At 58.7% G+C, this 20,500-nt stretch overlaps 1 protein-coding gene across 2 annotated transcripts in view; it reads left to right on the forward strand.

Moving 5' to 3' along the window:
* SORCS2 (sortilin related VPS10 domain containing receptor 2) overlaps positions 1-20,500 on the forward strand; it is a 485,475-nt gene that overhangs the window by 397,117 nt on the left and 67,858 nt on the right. For both annotated transcript variants that reach the window (XM_070262760.1, XM_005608909.4), the window contains exons 4-6: positions 1,100-1,264; positions 13,284-13,357; positions 18,042-18,106. In XM_070262760.1, coding sequence (XP_070118861.1) covers positions 1,100-1,264; positions 13,284-13,357; positions 18,042-18,106 — 304 coding nt within the window. The remainder of the gene's footprint in view (positions 1-1,099; positions 1,265-13,283; positions 13,358-18,041; positions 18,107-20,500) is intronic.

Raw genomic sequence — 20,500 nt, forward strand, 5'->3', positions numbered from 1 at the left:
TGGGGAGTCGCGGACGTCCCAGATCTGACCGAACCACCCAGGCCTCCAGCCAGGACCGGGCAGCAGCCCCCTGAGTGGCCCCCTCTCCTGTGCAGACCCCTCAACGGCCAAGAGGCTGGACGCCGTGCAAACACAGTCAGCTCACACCCCCTCCTGTAGCCTCCCCGGAGGCCACCGCGGCCCCTGACAACAAGGTCCCATTGGCCGAGCTCCCGGCAGGTCCGGTGAGTGTCCAAGGACCACAAACTAGATGACCTGAAACGGCAGGAATTCGTTCCCTCACGGTGCCGCAGGCCACAGGCCCGAAGCCGAGGTGTTGGCAGGGCTGGTTCCCTCTCCCGCGGCTTCTGGCAGCTCCAGCGACTCTCGGCACTCCTGGGCTTGTAGACACATCACCCCATCCCCGTCCCGTGTTCGTATCTCCAGCTTCTCTGTGTCTGTGTCTCCATCCTCTGATGAGGATGCATCGTAGGCTGGAGGCCCACCCAAATCCAGGCTGATCACATCCTGACATCATTGACTTTCACTTCTGCAAAGACCCTGTTCCCAGCAAGGTCACGTTCTCAGCTGCCACGGGTTGGGATGTGGACTTATTTTTGGGGGGGACACATTCAGCCCAGTACAGTGCCCCCAAAGGCCTCCAGAGCCTGACCCTCTGTTACTTCAGTCCAACCTCCCCCTCAGCTGCCTCCCATCTGAGCTCCCTCTCCCCAGCGCCCGCTGTCCGGGTTGTCCCCATCTGGCTCAGTGCTCTCCTCCTGAAGGCATCCCCCACCCCATCCACCCCGTTGTCCTGCTTTCTTTCCTTGGGGCTTCAATCATTGTCCCTGAAACAGCACTTAAGACACAACTGTCGATGGGCTGCCCTGTCTCGCGTGCCCTGCAGACACATCCTTGTCCGCACAAATGCCAGGAGCCTCAGAATCACGGGCGCCGGGGCTCGTGAGCATCTGTGGGATGAGTGACCGGATGCGTGGATGAGTGACCCTGGTTGCCGCCGAGCCACCAGGCAGGCGGGAGGCAGCCAGCGGTTCCTGCCTTGCCCTCCCCGGTGTGCAGAGGGCGAGGCCTCATGTCCCCCTGGCTTTTTATGTTTCAGATCATCCTTGTGAGCTCCTCACTCAGCGACCGGGACCAGAGCCTGTTCCTCAGCACGGACGAGGGCGCCACCTTCCAGAAGCAGCTCATTCCCTTCTCTGTGGAAACGCTGATTTTCCACCCCAAGGAGGAGGACAAGGTCCTGGCCTACAGCAAGGAGAGCAGGGTAAGCAGGGTCCGGGCCTCTGGGACGGGGTCTAGGCCTGCGGGGCTGGGGTTTGAGTCTGTGGGCATGGCGGCTGCTCCTTCAGATGATGTCACAAAGAAATGACAGAGTTTCAATCACATGGGACCCAGAAGCCCTCAGCTGGCTGGGAGGAACTCCGCTGGGGCTGGGGGCACTGGACCCCACATCATCTTCTCCCTGAGGCCCTAGTGGTCCTGGAGCCAGCCACCAGGAGCACACTGGCTTTGCCGAGTCATGTGAAAACTGAGTGGGATGGAGGTGAGAGGCGCACGTGGCACAAACAGGCGCTTGACGCGGGATCAATAGATGGTAGATAATTGTTAGGGTTGTTCCACTCTGCCTCCCCTCTCTGCACACCAGCCACAAGGGCCTTCTTCCGCTTCCGGAACATTCCACACTCCTCCCACGCCAGGCTTCACCAGGCCTTTCCTTCAGCCTGGAATGCTCTTCCACCTTCACCAAGAGGAGTGAATCATCCTTCAGATCCCAAATCAGGTCCCCTCCTGCAGGGGCTGTGTCCACCAGGCCCCCGCAGGGACCCAAGGGCCCCTTCATGGGGCAAAGAGGAGAGCGTGGTAATGGAGGGCTCTTTCCACGGCCTGCGTGGGGTGGGAGGGACCCCGGGACTGGCACAGGCAGGGAGCTGGCCCCACCCCAGGCCCTGAGAGCTGAAGAAGGAGAGTGCCCTAGGGCTGGAAAGGCCCAGAAGGCGACGCAGCCACAATCGTTGTGGGAAAGGCCTGAATTCAGTTCCTGCGGCCACTGAAACAAATGACCCCAGACCTGATAGCTGAAAACAGCAGGAGCTCCTTCTCCCACCGTTTTGGAGACCAGAAGTCCAAAGTCAGTTTCACTGAGCCAAAATCAGTGTGTCTGCAGGGCCACGCCGCCTCTGGAGGCGCTGGGAGGATCCACTCCTCGCCTCTCTGGCTTCTGGCATCCTGTGGCTTGTGAACGAATCGCTCCAATCTTCGAAGGCTGGCTCTTCAACCCTCTCTCTGCTCCGTCTTCACATAGCCGTGTGTGTGTGGAGGTGACATCTCCTCCACCCACCCTGACAATCCAGGGTTACCTCCCCATCTAGAGATCTTCATTGAATCGTATCTGCTAAGTCCTTTTTTGCTCCATAGTGTCACATCCACAGGTTCCAGGATTAGGACTTGGATATATTTTGGGGGCCATTTTTCAGCCCGCCACTCTGCCCAATAGAAGGCAGGGCCCCCAGAGTTGTAGGAAAGGGCCCAGGAGGAGGCCTGGCCCTGGGCGGGGTGACACAGCCCCTCCCACCCGCAGTTGTGCAGTCGGAGAACAGGGGCGGTGCCACCCCAGCCTCTCTCTCCTCCGCCCTCCGGTCTTCAGCTGGTGCCTCCAGTGGGTCGAATCCAGTCAGAGGCCAGAGGGAAGGAGCCTGTGGATGCTGTCTACACAGGCCAGCCCCAGGGCAGAGGAGGGTAGAGAAGGGTGGAGTGTGGGTCTGAGGCAGAGGGAAGCTGTCCAGATCAGGAGCCTTCCTCTGCAGCCCTCCGCCTGTTGGGGCCCCACGTTCCCCACGCCTCCAGATCCCAGTGCCTTTCTTTCCCAAGACTGATCACGATGTGTAATTATACATTTGTGCGATTATTTGATTATTGTCTGCACCCTGCACACACCCTTGGGGTGAGCTCCTTGAGGACGGGGGCTATGTCTGTTTTTTTCACCATTTTATCTCAAGTTCCTGGCTGAAAATATTTGTTGGCTGCATGAATTGAGGATGGGTGGATGGATGGGTGGATCGATGGATGGTGGAAGGATGGGTGGATGGGTGGATGAATGGATGGGTGGGTAAGTGAATGGATGGATGATGGATGGATGGTGGGTGGATGGGTGGATGGGTGGGTGGGTGGGTGAGTGGATGGATAGATGATGGATGGATGGGTGGATGGATGATGGATGGATGATGGATGGATGGATGGATGAATGAATGCATGGGTTGGGGGTGGATGGATGGTGGAGATGGATGGATGGCAGTTGGGTGAATGAATAAGTGAATGAATGAATGAGGAATTTCTATCAACAGGGACCACCCAGGTCAGGGACCTCCAGATGGAGACTTCTGGCTGGCCTGAGCCATGGCTCCCTATAGCACCTGGCCTCCTTGCTGGTCCTTGCTTTAGTGTGTCTGCTCTGACCTGGAATATATCATATCCGTTCACACACCATTGGTCAAAACATGTCACGTGCCAAGGCCTGGTCCTCACTGACTGAAGGATGTCCCCGAAATTCCCTGGCCTCACCGGCTGCCTCTGTGCTCCCGGCGCCTTCCTCTGGGACAGCACGTGCTTCTGGGCATTAATACGCTACTTAGCCTTCCGTGTAATTAGACTAAAGCACAATCACAGAGACTTATTTTCCTGCAGAAGTTGACTGCATTGCAATTGCTCCTTAATTTATGGTGCCCTGAAAAGTTAATGGAGCTGAAATCTCGGTTCTTTTCCTTGGTTCTCTTCTGTGACTATAAGGAAAGAAAAAAGAGAGAGAAAAGGCTTAGTTGTGGTTGCAAAACGAATGAGGAATTTGAGGAAATTCATAACAATGATGGGAGGCCTCTCGTTTTTTTGGGCTTTATGGTTTTCAGAGCTCTCTAACTTCCGAGCAGCAGGACGACGTGGCAGGACACTGGCTTGGCTTCCAGCAGACCTGGCGTAGTGGGCAGGCCTCTGCTGCCACAGCGCTGAGTGACACCAGCCCCAAATCCCAAAGGCTCACAGTGACGAGCGTCGTTTCTTGTCCCTGGGTCTGAGTTGGCTGGGGCTCTGCCGGGACTGGCCAGACGTGGCTCCTGGCTCCTGATGGGTTTCAGGTCTCCACTGGTCTCTTATTCTGGAACCAGGGGTTACCAGGGACATGCTGTTCCTACAATGGAGGGCAGGGGCTCCGGGGGGCAGAGGAGCCACACAAGCAGCTGTGGCATGTCTGCTTTGACCTAGAATATGTCAGAGCGAGTCACCTGCCAGCCCCAGAGTCAACAGGGTGGGAGTAAATGCCCGCTCACAGGACTGGCAGGTTTGTACAGAACCAGTGGCCCCTCTCTTTTCTCCCCAGATGCCTGCCCCTTCCTCTAGCAGACAGACCCCACCCCCACCCCCAGACTGCCCCATCCCTACTCTCAGTTCCCTCCTTTATGGCATCGTTATAATTCAGGGCACTCTGAATACCTTATTTGGAGCCTGGACAGCCTTTCCTGGGGGAAAGCCTAACGTGGTGGCCTTTTTTCAAGGCCTGGAAAAGTGCAGTAGGCTCCTGGGATCACAGGATTGGAGGGCCGGGCAGTCCCTTCCTACCCCAGCTCACCGGGGACCACGGGCATGAAATTGACCAACCTGCTTCCCTGTGCTCAAACCTCAGACCTGCTCACAGGCAGGGCCTGGCACTGACCTCTGAAATGTCAACAGACCCACTGTTACGTTTGGTTCTGCCCCCTCAAGAGCCTCCTCTGTTTCCCAGCACTGTGAGGAACTGAGCTGAGCCTGGGACTGCCTTCCAGAAATTTAGAAGGCAAGAAGAAACACCCTGGGAAGCCAATCATGGAAGCCTTCCTGGAGGAGGAGGTTTGAACAGGGGTGGGGTGTATGTCTACTTTTTAATACAACTTCAGAACAACAAAGATGATGGCAAAAGAAAAGCAAGTGCACCTCCACAATCCTCCGCCCTGGTAAAACTGTCTGCGTGTACCCACGCTGAAGGGAAGGGACAGCGCTGTCTGGGGGGCAGGGGTGGGGTGGGACAGCAAGCGGTCTCACGGGAAGGGCCACAGGGAATGTGGCCGTTGCAATGGATGCTGTGAGAGGAGCGGGCAGGTGAGCTGCCCACGGGGCTGTGAGCTTCAGCACCCGGCTTTCCCTCTCTGACCGCAGACCGCTGAAGGGGGAAACTGGGCTTCTCTGAGCAACAGAAAGCCTTGTGAGTCTGAGAATCTTACCCCGCGGCGTGTGTTTCCTTCTTGCTCCGCCCTCCTGTGTCTGACAGAGTCAGGGAAGCACAGGACATTACTCTGGATGTTTCAAGCAGAAAAAGACTCAGCGTGGGGGTTGCGTGCTCTCCATCCTGCTGGGAGGCTGGGAGAGGGGGCTTCAGGCCGGGGCCCCCAGGGTCCTCCCAGAAGCCTGTGGAGCTGTCCCCCGTGGGGAGCTTCTACCTCTGCCCGTGGGGAAGGTGGGGGGCCAGGACCCCCAGTGGACTTACCAAGGTCAGGAATACACGGCTGATGTCGAGGTCCAGGCATCTGAAGTCACCACTCCTGCAGTCCACACTGCTTGGCAATGTCCACAGAGCCACGCTGGACACTGGCCTGCAGCGTCCATCTGCTGCCTCCACCATGACCGCCCCTTCCCTGTCCAGAATGAGAGGAGAGATGCCGGAGCAAGTCCCCGTGAGCTTGCTGGCCGGCAGAAATGGCCCAGGGTGGCAGGAAACGCCTCCACGTGGCTTTCGCCTTCCAAACCTCACACAGGTGTGCCTGTCTGACTGGTGCTCTAGCTGCAAGGGAGCCTGAGCAATGTTGATTCGGCTTTCCAGCCTCTGCAGTACGCCGGGGCACCCTGGTGAGGGACGGAAGGATGCTGGGTGCCAACCCCCACCCCCCACACTTGGCTGAGAGCCCAGTGGAGCTGCAGCGCCTCCAGTGGCTGCGTAAGCCCTCCGGGCACGTGATTCTGTGGGTGCACCTCCCCTGACCTCGTCCTACTCCTCTACCTCTCTCCCCCTTGCTCTGACTTCTGATCATTTCTCCTTGTGTCAGAGTGGCCCATGTGTCCTGCGTCACTGCCTCCACTCCTTGCTAGGAGGAGGCATCCTGAGTCGATCAGCCATCTGCTGGAGCGGCCGGCAGTTTTCAGCTGTGGTAACGTGGGTGCCCCTGCAGTGTTTGTTCTGGTTTATTTGCTGGTGTTTGTCCTTTATTAGGCAGAAGTGGTCTATTTCTGTAGCAATTGGCAGTGCACTATGAAATCCCCTCCCCAGAGAGTGGATCGGAAGGGCTCCACACAGTCCTGGGGCAGGCGTCATAGGTGCCCGCGCGTCGGCAATGATGGCGGTGATAATGCCATCCATTAATGCAGAGTTTTATTACTGGCTCCCGGAAACTAACAGCTACAGACTCACTCTTTATTCACTTATTGCCTGAGGATATGGGCAGTGCTCTCCCGATTCGCAGATGGGTAAACTGAGGCATGAAGTGGAAGAGGCTCCAGCCTGGTCACTCAAATGGCCCAGAGAAAGGACTAGAGGTGACCAGCCATCCTTCCCGGAGGGACTCCTCAACCACTGGTACATTATGCTCAGGTCTACAAGATGGGAATTCCTTCTGTAAGTGAACACTGTGTGACCTTGGGCAACTTACTTAACGTCTCTGAGCTTCAGGTCTTTCATCTGTAAAGGGGAAAATTACCCATTGCATGGTGGGGTGTGTGTGTGTGTGTGTGTGTGTTAAATGAAGTAGCGTTTAACAAGCTCTTAGCTCACTGCCTGGCTCCATGAAAGGCCACAGCTGCTGCCAGTGTCACCATTGAGGCCCTAAGGGAAATTCAGTACAGTCAGTCGCTCCAGCCACAGATCTTTACGGAGCACCTCCTATGGGCCCAGGCGCAACTCCACATTCTTAATAAGGTGGGCGAGTTCCTTGCCCTCCTGAAGCATATGTTCTAAGAGATGAGAACTTTTCCAAAATCCCCTTATTTAAATATTAAAGGTGATGATTTCTTATCACGTACCCTAGAGCAGGTGTCAGCTGATGATGGCCATCACCTGCTTTTTTGAATAAAGTTTTATCGGCCCACACCCACGCCCATTTGTTTACAAGCTGTCTCTGGCTGCTTTCCTGCTCCAAAGGCAGAGATGAGTAGTTTCAGCAGAGACCGCATGGCCCACAAAGCTGAAAACATTTACTAGCTGGCCTTTTCCAGAAAAGTTTGCCAGCCCTGCCCTGGAGTCAAATTTGTTCATGCATTCAGCATGCCCAGCAGCGGTGGGTCCCAGGCTAGGCGTGGTGAGAGAGAGGTGACAGGTAGGCTGTGCCCATGAGCAGCTCGTGCTTTGCAGAGAAGCAGGAAATAAAATTCCCAAGACGTGGAGGAAACAAAGCGAATGGCTGTGAGCTTCAGAGGGCATGAGCCCTTCTCTCAGCGGGTGCAGGGCTGTGGGTCAGGAAAAGCTCCCAGAGACGCAGGCAGCCGAGCTAGGCCTGCACCGGGAGGACGTCAGAGGCGGAGGCAGTGGAAGCTAGGCTTCTATTATGGGCTGAATTGTGTCCCCCTAAATCCATAGGTTGAAGTCCCAACCCCCAGCACGGCAGAATGTGACCGTATTTGGAGAAGGCCTTTAAAGAGACAATTTAAGGTAAAATGATGTCATTTGGGTGGGCCCTGACCCAGTCTGGATGGCGTCCTTGTAAGAGGAGGCAATAAAGACACAGACATACAGAGGGATGACCAGGTGAGGACACAGACAGAAGAGGGAGTCAACTTAAAAAGCAAATTTGCCGATTTTATCCTCAAAATGAGTCTATTCAGGACTAGCCAAAAGAATTCCAATCGGGATGTGCATGCTCTGGGGAAATCCACAGAACAAGGAGGGAGCTGCTTTACGAAGAAAAGGGGAGAGGGAGGGAAGTCCACTGGGGGAAGAGTAGCAGGTCCGGGCCACAACCGCTTCTCATTGGCTGAGCTGCGATGTTTCTCATTGGCTGAGCTGCAGCATTTCTCATTGGCTGAGCTGCAGCTTTTCTCATTGGCTGAGCTGAGGCGTTTCTCATTGGCTGAGCTGTGACATTTCTCATTGGCTGAACTGCAGCATTTCTCGTTGGCTGAGCAGTGGCATTTCTCATTGGCTGAGCTGTGACGTTTCTCGTTGGCTGAGCTGTGGCGTTTCTCATTGGCTGAACTGCAGCATTTCTCATTGGCTGAGCAGTGGCATTTCTCATTGGCTGAGCTGTGACGTTTCTCATTGGCTGAGCTGTGGCGTTTCTCATTGGCTGGGCTGTTGCCGGTGGGGAGAGAAATCTTCCTTCACAGTAAAGTGGTTGTACTTCCCGTGGGGATGCAGCTCCATCTCCTCCTGGCTGTTGTTCCTGAGGATGTGTGATGGGGTGAGTGCTCCCCCTGCAGCCCTCCCAACTCCAGTTTCGTGAAGGTTTCTTATTAATTTCCATGATGGCTGTCTGCAGGCCAAGGGGAGAGGCCTCAAAAGGAAGCAGCCCTGCCCACACCTTGGTCTCGGACGTCCGGCCTCCAGGGCTGGGAGGAAATAAGTCTGTGCTGTTTAAGCCCCATCCGTGGCACTTTGTTGTGACCGCCCTGGCTGACTAACACACTGTCCCATCAGAGAGAACAGCCGGAAGGGAAGCCTGGGGTGGGGCGGGGAATGCGTGCACCCTGGGGGATGGGAGCTTCCTCTCTGCAGAGCGTGTGGCTTACACCACTCCAGAGGGAGGGCTGGTGCAGAAGGACCCAGGGCAACCACTCCACGCCTTGAATGTCAGGCTGGGGGACTTGAACTCTCGCCTGCAGAGATGTAGACTTGTGTAGCCAGGCTGCCCAGAAAGACAGGAGCTGGCTAGGTCGCGGGGGAGAGGAGGAGGGCTGTTCCAGGCAGAGGGAACAGCATGTGCAAAGGCCCAGAGGCAAGAGAGAGAGAGGAAAAAGTGGGTTCAGAAAACAGCAAACAGTTGAGTGTGGCTAGAGCCTGGGACGTGAGGGAGCTGGAGAAGGGGCACCCGTTCTATGTGGATGGGGCTTGGGGAGCCCTGGAGGGGTTCAGCTGGGCAGGGGCCTGGCGCCGGGTGAAGACGGGCTGAGGGAGATGCAGACTCTGCCTCCTTGAGTAAGGAAATGTAGCAGTTGTGGGTGTTTCTCGTACAGGGGAGAGCACGGAGAGTGGCTTAGCAAAGAAAACTCTCACGGTGGTTTAAGGAAAAGGGACACTGATTTCACTGTTATCACCAGGGTCACAAAGTATCAAGTCAGACAACCATTCAGAATGACTTTCCTTCTAGAGGCTGCGGTGAGCCTGACAGGCGGGAACAGCCGTCCTGAAGGGGGGTACCTTCCCACAAGGCCCGAGGTCAGGAGACAATGTCTGCACAGGGGCTGCTGAGCAGGGCTTCTCAGGTCCGCTCCTGCAGGGCCGAGCGCTCGGATGCTGTTCGCTGGCAACAGGGAAAGGAGGTTCTGACACTGCGAGTTACAGCATGGAAGGGGGCGGGACCGACAGGAGCGCCAGCCCGCGGCGTCACCCTTCGCATCCTCAGTCTCCCTCTTCCCCGTGCTCCCTGAGGCAACACTCCATCTAGGATGACAGCCAGAGTGACGTTCGGCCTGGGGACTTCAGATCTCCCCTTCCAGCTGGCTCCCTGCGGTGTGAAGCCTGCAGGAAAGAGCCCCTGGTGGGTGTTGTCTGAGCCTCTGGCTCCGGAAGGACTCAGCAGGGTTTTCAGGCTTCTAACATTGCGACAGCATCTTGTAAGCTGCCTCATCTCTAGATTCCCTGAGACGGCCCAGCCTGTGTGGCGGGATCCGTAGGAAGTGTGGGTCATGGGTGCCTGGCGGCCTGCCCTTCCCTCAGGGATACAGTGCCGACTGTCCCCATCAGCCCCACCCACTGAGGGGGGAAGCTGGCAAAAAGCCCTCGAAAGAACACAGATGAAAGTGAAAGGTGAACTGGGGACATCCATCATAGGATCTATAGAATTGCCCGCCCCCACATCCAAGTCTGTGTTTACTCACCACCTGAGAGTCAGGAATGAATGAAATGTCTGGAATGCAGCTGAGCACAGAGCCAAACTCACATGTGATCCAGTTGACCCCCCAAGCTTCTGACAGAGCGTCATCCCATTTTACAGCTGGGGAGAAGTGAGGCTCGCTGCAGAGAGAGCAGGGGTTTGAGCCCAGGTCAGCTGACCGCACAGTTGCAAGACGTGGTCCTGGGCGTCCTGGTCTTGCTGTTGGGGGAGTGCCCGGCCATCTGGAGAGGGGCCGAGGCCGGACAACCTCAGCAGGGCCCCGGTCCACATCTCATTCGCCTCCCCCAAACAGGGCAGACAGGGGACCACCTGTGAGCGAAGCTATCAACGCCTGCTTAAAACTCTTCCCTGAGCCCCCACCCCTGAGAAAGGAAGTCACATGTGTGCCTGTCCTCCAGTGTCCGGCAGTGACAGTGGCCTTCACATTGCCTGAGGCCCGGGCCGGGAGCCAGACCTGCTGTTGGCTGAGCACCCCCCACCTCTGGCTTTGGGGCTGTGCGCAGGCGCTACCTCCCCTTGGATGGCCTCTGCCTTGTCTGCCTGCAGACGTCCCCATGACCCTCAGAATGGTCTGATGCCAGGCCACAGTCGGAGTGCAGTGAGGGAACAGGAGCCCTCCAGAGATCTCATGGGGCCTGTGACCTGGGGAATCGCTCACAACAGCACTTGGTAGGGCTGAGGCCAGGGGGCACCTTTACTGGGGAGCAGAGCAGTGGTGGCAGACACCACCGCGACCCCAGGCCGGAAGGGAGAGAGACGGTGGCCTCTGAGAACCCCGTGCCTGAGCTGAGAAACTGCTCTGGGAGCTAAATTCCCAGAGCAGGACCCTGGGGTCCCTCCCTCGTGGCCTCTGTGGACATGGCTAACGGGCCCCCGAAGGTGGGGTGGGGGAGGCCTTCTTCCCTCCTCTGCTTCCGGTCTCTGTGTGTCCTTCAGGGCGGCCGCCAGGCGCTGCTGGAGGCGGGATGTGCTTCCCAGCTCCCCACTCACCCTTGGGCCCCGGGGTAGACTGGAGGGTCCAGGGGAGCGAGTGAGAGTATGTGTTTGAACATATGTGGGTTGCGAGTGTCTGTGTCTGGATGTGTCTCTGTGTATGTGTGATGCCTATGTGTGAGTGTGTTCACATGTGTGTGCATATGTCTGTGTAAGCCTGTGTGTACAGATCTGTCTGTGTCTGGGGGTGCATATGCTTGTGTTTCTCTGTGCATGTGTGTTTGTGTGTGTGCATACACATGTATCTGTGTGTAAGTGTGTATGCACATGCAGGTCTGTGTGTGTCTGTCTCCTGTGTGCATGGGTGTACACATCTCTGCCCCCGTGTGTGCATGTCTCCATGTACGTGTATGCATTGTATGAGTGTGTGCATATGTGTATCTGTGTGTGTATTGTATGTGTGTGTGCATGTGCACATGCACGTGTGTGTGTGTAGCTTCCTCTGGCTTCCCAGGCCCGAGGCATGGGTCCACCCCACTCTCTCAGTGTGCAAGGATGTCCGTCCTCATGCGCAGCTCCTTGCTCTCCATCTGTCGTTCCTCCTCTCCGACTGGGAGCCCTGCAGACACAGGCCAGGCAGGCTTCTGGGGATAGCCCAGAAGCACAGCAAGGTCCGGGGAGAAACAGCCACCCCACAGGCCCTCAGGCCTCTGCTCCTACTGGCCAAGACTCTCCCGTGTCCAGTGACACTTGGAGTCCAGGCTTGTCTCGGCCTCCGGGGCATGATGGCTGCCCAAGGAGGCGGGTCTGGGAACGCATCAGGCTGTGACACACAGCGTGCCAGCTGTGCACATCCTGCTGGCTCCCTGAACCTCGGTTTCCCATGGGAGAAAGGAGGTCCTGAGTCCCACCCAGTGCAGGGGGCTGGTGCAGCGTGGGGGAGCTGTGACATGGCTGCCCCTCCCACCGCCCTACCTGCGATCCCCAGGGGGCTGCCTTCCCTCCTCCCCCTCACCCCTGGTGGCTCTCGTGTCCCTCAGGCCTGTCTTGTCCCCTGAGGGGGGTTGGGACCCACTCACAGCGGCAGAGGTGGAGGAGCAGCCTTAGCTCCTGCCTTGTGGGTCACCACGACTCCACTTGGTGTTACCAAACCCGCTCTGTTTGCTCAAGGACCATCCCCACAGGGCCTCCTAGGCGGAGCCTCCCCAGGCCTCCTCCCCGCGCCTTTGCAGCTCCCTGAACGGGCCTCTCCTGAAGCCCCTGCCTCCTCCCGAGAGCCTGCTGCCCTTGGCTCCACCCAGGCCCGGCCTCCTCAGGGCCTCCCCGCCTGCCTGCAGCCCGGCCTCGTCCTCCCCAGCACCCGTCTCATCCGGCCTGCCTGGCAGCCTCAGGAGGGCTGACTGTGAACTCTGCGGGGTCCAGGGCAGAATGAGAAATGTTCAGACACCAGTACACACCCCTTCCCTTCCTCAGCCGTTCCTCTCAACCTACCGGGCTGTTTATTGACTTCCTGCTCCCTGGCGCAGGGGGACACAGGCAGGGTGAGTGCAGGCCCCCAGGCACCCGGGGGCTCAGTGCACGGGGCACTCAACCCTGACCCTCCCAGCCCAGGCCCCCCTGGGGGTGGAGGACGGTGGCCACTGCAGGGTGGAGATGGGCACGGGTCATGGAACCACTTAGAGTCTGTCCTGGGAGGTGGCCAGAGGGAGGACCGCACGAGGGCCCAGGCTCCGAGCCCCAGTGAGCTTACGCTCCATCGGCTCCACTTACAGAACTCGAATTCAAAGGTGAAGTTATTAGGAAGTCCGAGTCGGCTCCAGGCCACAGACGGGTAAACCCTGGGCTCAGGGCCCGTGTGAGCGCAGGCCCCGTGCCGCTGCAGTGGTCACAGACCCACAAGGCCACCTGGTGTTCGGCCCCCAACCAGCCTACACAGAGGGGACCCTGCTGGTTCCTGCGCTCACCCTCTTGCACATTTCCAGCCCTTTGCAGACTCCTCCTCTGGGAAGCCTCCCTGGATTTCTCCCTGGAGAACCTTATCTCTCAGCTCCTACCACCTGCCCTGGGGTCAGGAATGACTCTTGATGGAGCCCCCACACCTGGCCTTCAGCCTCTTGGGGGTCGGTGCTCCCATGGGGGCGCAGGGCCTGCCACCAGCAGGCCCTCTGCCAGGGCTGGACAAGACCGACTTCCCCTGGGCATCCGTCGTGGAGGAGAGATCGCCGTCTCTGGGAAAAGGCCTGTTCCACATGTCATGAGCAAACTTTCATTTCTCTTCTTTCTGCCCTGAAGCTCTATGTGACCTCTGACCTGGGGAAGAAGTGGACGCTTCTGCAGGAGCGAGTGACCAAAGACCACGTGTTCTGGTGAGAGCACCCCTGGGGGCCTCAAGCCCCCCACTGCTCAGGGCTCCCCACCTCTCCTGCTCTGGCCCCTGCCCTGCCCCTCCGCACCCAGGGGGCCTCCAGGGGTCCTTTCTACTCTGCTGGGGCAATGCAGGAAATGGTTAGGAGTCCAGGCCATGCACGCACACGTGAACCAGCTGTGCAGCTTTGCACACTCGATAGTCCCTCTCTGAGCCTCCGTCTCCTCCAGGATAGGAAAAAGTGCTAATGTACACAAAGCCGGCACAGTGTCCTGCACTCTGCCACTCCCTTTTCTCCTCCTCACTGCTCCTCCCTGCCCTCCTCCCCCTGCCCCTCCCTGCCCTCCTGCCCCTGCCTCTCCCTGCCCTCCTGCCCCTTCCCCGGGTCCTGACCTGGCCCCTGACTGCCCTCCCTGTGGTGCAGCCTCCTCTGCCCCACAGCTTCCGAGGCCCCTGCCCACCTCGGCCCTGCTCTCTGCCCCATTTGACGCCTGGGCCCCTCTCCTGCGGCCAGCGGGTCACCCAGCTCGGCCCCTGTTGGGTGCCAGTGAGAGGAGAAAGCTCGGGAACATGCCCCTGACATGCCATGCAGGGGGAGGAGGGAGCTGCAGAGGCTCCGCACAGGCAGAGGGCGAGCTGGGGACCCGCGTGGAGGCCGCACGTGCTGGCTCCTCTCTCTGTTCACTTGGGAGCCACTCAGCAACTCCCTCCAGCAACATCCTAGTCTCACTGCACCGCCGAGGAAACTGGTGCTCAAGAAAAGCTTGTGGGATGAACCAGTGAGACCCACGGAGGAGGATAAGGACCCGGCCGAGGGCGGAAGGCCGGGCGGCAGAGGGGCTGGAAGGCGAGAGCTGACTCGGAGCCCACCCCAGCCCACCGGCCTCGCCAAGACCCAGCCTTCTGCTTAAACTGCCTTTGGAGCTGCGTGCAGCCACACACGTGTCCTTTCCACCACATTGCTCTGTCTTGTGTGCACACGCACATGCACACATGCACACATGCATTCATATCCTTTCCCTTCCTTCTCTCATTTGCACAACTAACTATGGCACAGGCCTCCTCGTCTGCCACAGTCCTGTCTCTCTGGTCGGGGAGCACCGTGGAAATAGCGCCCTATCCCTCTCTGGCCCCGTGTGCGCTCCTGCTAATCCCGCAGGAGCCAGCTTCCTGCCTTATCCCCAAGGCTGAAGGGAAGCTGTGTCTCGGCTGAAATATTGGCTCCTGGTCAGCTGCTTTTCACTGGTGGGAGAGTGACAGCTCTCTCTCCACGTGGCCACCCCTGGGAGGGCCAGGTTCCTTCCTCAGAAACTGGAGCCCTGCCATCAATCACTGGCCTTGTCATTGATGTCAACTGCTGTCCCCAAGGGCTCACAGGAGGGGGGGAGGGGGCAGGAAGGGGGGACTTCCGAGCCGCCACGGTGGCCTGCGGAATTGGCAGAGTGGCCGAGCTGCTGTGGGGCGTCCAGTCCCTGGCCGGGCTCGCGGGAGACCCTCCGGCCAGAGAGAAGCCAGCCTGCAGATGCTGGAAGGTAGTTGGTACGAATTCGAACATGCTGTTATCCTGGGCAAACCACATTGTTTCTTCCCCTGAGTTTCTCAGATGGCTCCGAGTTGTCGTGGGTGCAAATAGTCATGCCGGACACTTGGCCCCTGGGGCCAGAACTTCTCCTGGAGTGTGGTGACAGTGTGGCGATGGGGCCCCCTTGTAAGCAGTGAATAATGCTGTCTTTACAGCATCTCCAAGGTGCTCTTTGTCCTTCAACTGACAGTGGGAATTGTCAAAGCTCCGTGTTCTGTCTGAAGCTCGGCTGTTTATGTTTTGAGAAGCTGTACAACGAGTGAGCCCACTGGGGTGGCCTTGCGGGCATGGCCACTCAGAGGGACGTCCTGTGCTCTGTCCGGGCCCACAGTGAGCTCTTCACTTCACCCTCCCATTAGTCTCACAGTGGCCCCAGGACAAAATCTACTAAGGGCTGCCCAGTGGCTGCCATGTTGCGCGTGCTGACCGTCACCAGGCTCCAGGCTGAGAGTGTGAACGCGTCCTCTTGTGGAGTCCACACAACACAACCTGAGAGTCTTCTCCTCAGGTTACAGAGGGGAAACTGAGGCTCAGAGAGGTGAAGGCACTGTCCTAGGTCAGGCTGCTGGTAAGAAGGGCCGTGGCGTCCTCTGCTCAGGGCGGGTGGCCATGCTGTGGACCACTCTGCTGGGCAGTCCAGCTGCCTGCATGTCCCCAGGCGTTGCCGTGTCTGCCTCTCCGCTCAGCCCTGCATTGGCCCCCGGAAAGCCTCGGCCTCCTGCTCCGTCAGCACGGATGCCTGCCCTGGTGGGTGGACGGCGGCAGGGCCTCTGGACTGTCCCACTGCAGGCTTGGTCGGGTGCCTGCAAGGACTTATCAGAACCATCTGCACCAGAGCCTCCCTTAGCATCCAGCGGGAGGACGAATCAGCTCCCTGTGGCCCCAGTGCACTGCCCTCTCCAGAGATGGGCTCGCCCGTGGGTTGTTTCATGTGACTGCTGTTCCTGAACAGTGCTCTGGAGCCAGGCCCGGGACCTTCCCCAAATGCCCCATCTGGGGACCTTGACAGACAAGAAGGCACAGGGGTCAATGCTTGTGGTTTCCTGCAGGGGGCCAGGCTGCAAATGCAGAGTCTCTCGTGGTTTTCAAAACCCACGGCCAGTGGTTTCTGGGGCAGGGACCTCAGGCCCACTGTGCTCCCATGCCTAGTGAGGACCTGGCACAGCCATGCCAGGAAAGGATGGTGGGAGACCCTTGGATGGGAGAGTGAGGGATGGGAGGGGGGCGTGGATGAACCTATGGAAAGAGCAAATGGATGGATGAGTGGGTAAAGGAGTGAGGGAGTGAAGGAGTGAAGGAGTGAAGGAGTGCATGAATGAATTAGTGAGTGAGGGCATGAGGGAGGGAATGCGTGAATGAATGAGTGTGAATGAATTAATGAATGAGTGAGTGAATGAATGAATTGGCGAATAAGGGCGTGACTGAATGAGTGTTGGATGAGTGAATGAATGAATGAAGGCATGAATTAATGAGTGAATGAGAGAATGACCGAAGGCATGAATGAGGGAGTGCATGAATGAGTGAATGAATGAATTAGTGTGAGAGTGAATGAAGGTACGAATGAATTAGTGAAGGAGTGAGTAAATGAATGAATTAGTAAGTGAGTGAGTGAGCGGTGCACAGGCGGTGTCGTTTCCCCACTCTACAGATGATGGATTTGTCAGACTGAAATTCCATCTGCCCTGCTGAGGACCCGCCAGTGCTCCTGGAAAGGGAACAATGTCCGTCTTTATTCAGAAAAGAGAGGAAAGCGTCAGGCAGGAGCGCTCCTTCCACGGAGCTCACAAACGGCCTATTCACAAAGCCTGAATCCACCTTCACCTTGAAATCCAGCCTCCCCGCCTGGGTCAGAGAGGCTGACGCGGGTGCCCACGGTTTGAAACGGCAGTGGGCTGCGGGGGCTCCAACCTGCTCCCAGCACAGAGCACCCGCAGGGGCCGTGGTTCTCAGACCCGCTGTGAATCGCCCCCGTCCACCTGGGGACACAGGGGTCACCTGGTCCTTGGTGGGGTGAAGCAGGCAGAGCCCTCCGGGAGGCAGATCGAGAAGTGAAAGGGGCTGAGTCCGGGCTGGGACTGTCCGTGATGGGGGAGGGGCCAGCGGAGACCCTGCGCTCTGCCGGGATGTCTGGAAGGGGCCGTGGGGCCGCCCTGCAGGGAGGACAGCACGCCTGCCCTGGGCGCAGAGTGACCGTGGGAAGTGACCTTCGTGTCCTGACCCTCGGTTTGCTCTTGGGCAAAGTAAACACGCTGCATCAGGTCAGCGTCCCTGGGGGGCGGTTACATGGGTGGGTTTGTAACAGTCGTATGGCTTGAAGGTAGATTATAGCAAAGCTCAGCAGCTCGTCGGACCCCGATGTCCCACGTGTTCTTGCTTAGGAGGAGGGTGAAGATGGAAGGTTTCCGAGGGAGTCCGTGTGGGTAGATGACCGTCCGGGTGACAGATGGGTACAGTGAATCTGGAAGACCCTGGACCAGGTCATCTCTGAGGTTCCTCCCTGGGGGACACAGCCCACGGAGCTGGACCCTGGAACGCGTCTTTGCTCACCCTCCTCTGGCCCCGTCCAATGCCCCATCAGCAGCCACGGTCCCCTCTGTGCTCCAGGTGCTGCCGGAGCCCATGAGCGACACCATCGTTCTAACCCCTGCAGGGAGGCAGTGCGCCGCGAGACGGGGGTCGCGGCCGGTAAAGCAGAGGGCTCCTGTGTGAGCCCTGGCTCTGCGGCTGACAGCTGGGCACCGTCACCCTTGGGGGAGCTGTCCTGCCCCTCCAAGCCTCAGTTTCCTAATTTGCAAAATTGCAGTGATGTTCCCAGGCCTGTCCCTGCCTCCTAAGGTTGTTTCGATCATCAAACAAAAAACCACACAAGGGGTGTGAAGTCTTTCGTGGACAATGCTATAAACAGAAGAATGCCAAGCTAGCCCGGGCCCTGCAAGGCAGAAGCAGGGGCTCCGGCTTCTCCCTTGTCCTCTGACCCCCCCGGGCAAGGGTGACCTCACACCCAGGAAACTGCGTGGCTACGTGGGGTGTGGGGATTGACACAGGCGCCGTGAGGGGCTGCGGCCCTCCCTTCCTGACGCCAACCTCAGCCCTTCTTTTGCAGGGCTGTGTCTGGGGTGGATGCCAACCCTGACTTGGTCCACATGGAAGCCCAGGACCTCGGAGGAGGTAAGCCGGGAGGGATCCGTGCACCAGGTGTCCCCGAGCGTCCTCACCCATAGCCAGGCTCACGTGGCCACGTTCACTCCCGCGTCCTCGGTGGCTGGCCCTGCACAGCTGACCTTGCTGTGTTATGATGTGGCATAGTTTTAAGTGGGCTTGTTTTCCAGCTGGGGCTAAATTGAAGTCAGGTGCTCCGCTCCAGCGGAAAAGTCTGTTAAGAGGGCGATTTGTTCTGGCCCCTGAGCACTGAGTGTTTTCCCCTCGCTCAGCTCCCCCGCCAGCACTGGCTGAGTGCTGAGCGGGGCAGGGGCCTCTGATGACCTCCCCTCCAGTGGGCAGGGCCCTGGCCACCCCAACCCAGCCGGCTTCATGCCAGAGCAAGCCCAGGTGCCTTGCATGCTACGAGAAAGGCTCTCTGTGCTCCGGAGGGAAGAATATTGGCTGAAGAACATGGAATGTTCTGGAACTATGGTATGTTCTAGAACCATGGGGTTTTGTAGAACATCGGAGCCGAGAGGACCCATAGATTGTGCCTTCATTCAACAAACACTTGCTGAGTCTCCTGTGGGCCAGGCCGAGTGCTGACCCTGCTGGGGACGCAGAGCTGAACAAGACACAGCCCTGCCCCTCGCGTGGTGAGGACAGCAGACACAGTCGACCGCAGCAGGAGCCGTGGGACCCGGTGCAGCAGGGAGGGAGGAGAGTGGCCGGGTGCCTCCTGCGTGCCCGTCAAGGTCCTGACTGCACGCCCCTGCAGACGCCAGGGTCGTGGCCTCCTCCTGCTGGTCTCTCTTCCAGGGAAGACCTGGGCAGACTCACGTTTAACAAATAGAGGGAGCTGACAGGTACAGAGCAGGGGCATTCCCTGCATGGGACACACTGTGTGACAGACAGTTCAGTGCCAGGCAACAGAGAGTCACGGCTGAGAACAGGAGCGCTGGCGTCAGCTCCCAGCCAGCGTGTGCCAGGGTGACCCTGGGCAGGTCCCCTCACCTCCGTGCACCTCGGCCTTTCCTTCTGTGAAATGGGTCAGCACACACGAGCGCTCAGCATGGGCACGTCACAGGTGAGCTCGTGGTGGACGGAGCTGCTTCAGGCTCCCTTTACTGTTTCCAAGCCCTCAGCTCTGTCCTGGACCCACCATCCTGTGGGGAGATGGGGCAGGCGCTATTGTCACTAACCAGAACAAAGCTCAGAGTGGCCCCTGGGTTGCCCTCAGGGTCACAGGCCAGTACAGACCCCTGCTGCCACCTTCCTCCATGCACAAATCCAGAAACATCCAGGCCTCACATGGGTCACACAGGGAACTCCCAGTGGGCTCAGCGGAGCAGCTGCAGGGCGCTCGTGTCTCGTGATTCCCTTCCTCCAGCTGGGCCTGAGTTCCTGTCCTTGGCCCACGCACCCTGCCCACAGCCTCCTTTGGGCTCCACGGCGTCCAGCTGCCCTGTCACAGCTTGGCACACTCCCCTGGGCTCGGAGCTCCTTGAGGACAGGGCACGGTCTGACTGATTCACCTCTGTGTCCCCCACAGAGCTGCCAGTGAATCAGCACATGGTCAGATGCCAGTCACCCAGGGCGGGTGCTGGGCCACCATGAGGGAGCGAGTGAGTGAATGAGTGAGTGAGTGAGTGAATGAGTGGGTGAGTGAGTGAGTGAATGAATGAGTGAATGAATGAGCGAGTGAGTGGATGAGTGTGTGAGTGAATGGATGAATGAGCGAGTAAATGAATGCGTACAGCAGGAAATCCCGTGGGGGCCACGGAGGAGGGGACACAACCAGGCGGTGTAGAGGGGACGTGGACGTGGCAGAGGAGGGGTGGGCCGTGGGCTGTGGCTGCCGTGCGGCTGTGTCCACCGTCTCACTGGGTCCTCGGCAGTGCTTGGCGGGGTCAGCAAGGTCCATCTCGCAGGGGAGGGACTGAAACTGAGGTCACCCTGCCGGTGAAGGATGAAGCGGTCGCCTAAAATTCGGGGAAAAGAACCCTTGGGTCCCACCCCTGTTTGGGCAGGAGACCCCAGGAGGGCAGGAGGGGTGCCGTGCCATGGTGGGCGCTGCGGGTCCCACTGTGGCCCTGTGCAGCCCCTTCCCACGTGTGACCACACGCACCCAGAGAAGGCCAGTCAGGTGGGGATGCGTGGGGGTCTCCTGCCCACAGTCCCCTTGGGTCAGTCTGAGGTCCCTCTCCCAGAGGGACGGATCCGGGTGGCGGCATATGTGCAGGTGTGGCCCCGGGTGGGGGCGGCACAGAGCGGCGGGCAGAAGGTGGTTGGGGTCCCGCACTCACGTCCCGGCACTGCCCTGCCCAGCTCTAGCCCAGGGTCTGCGAACGCTTCCCGTCGGGGCCGGCCCATGGGTATTTCCCGGCTGAAATCCTCAGCGTGCCGGCTCCCGTCCCCTGC

This window comes from Equus caballus, chromosome 3 (genome assembly GCF_041296265.1).
Source record: "Equus caballus isolate H_3958 breed thoroughbred chromosome 3, TB-T2T, whole genome shotgun sequence".
NCBI lineage: Eukaryota > Metazoa > Chordata > Mammalia > Perissodactyla > Equidae > Equus > Equus caballus.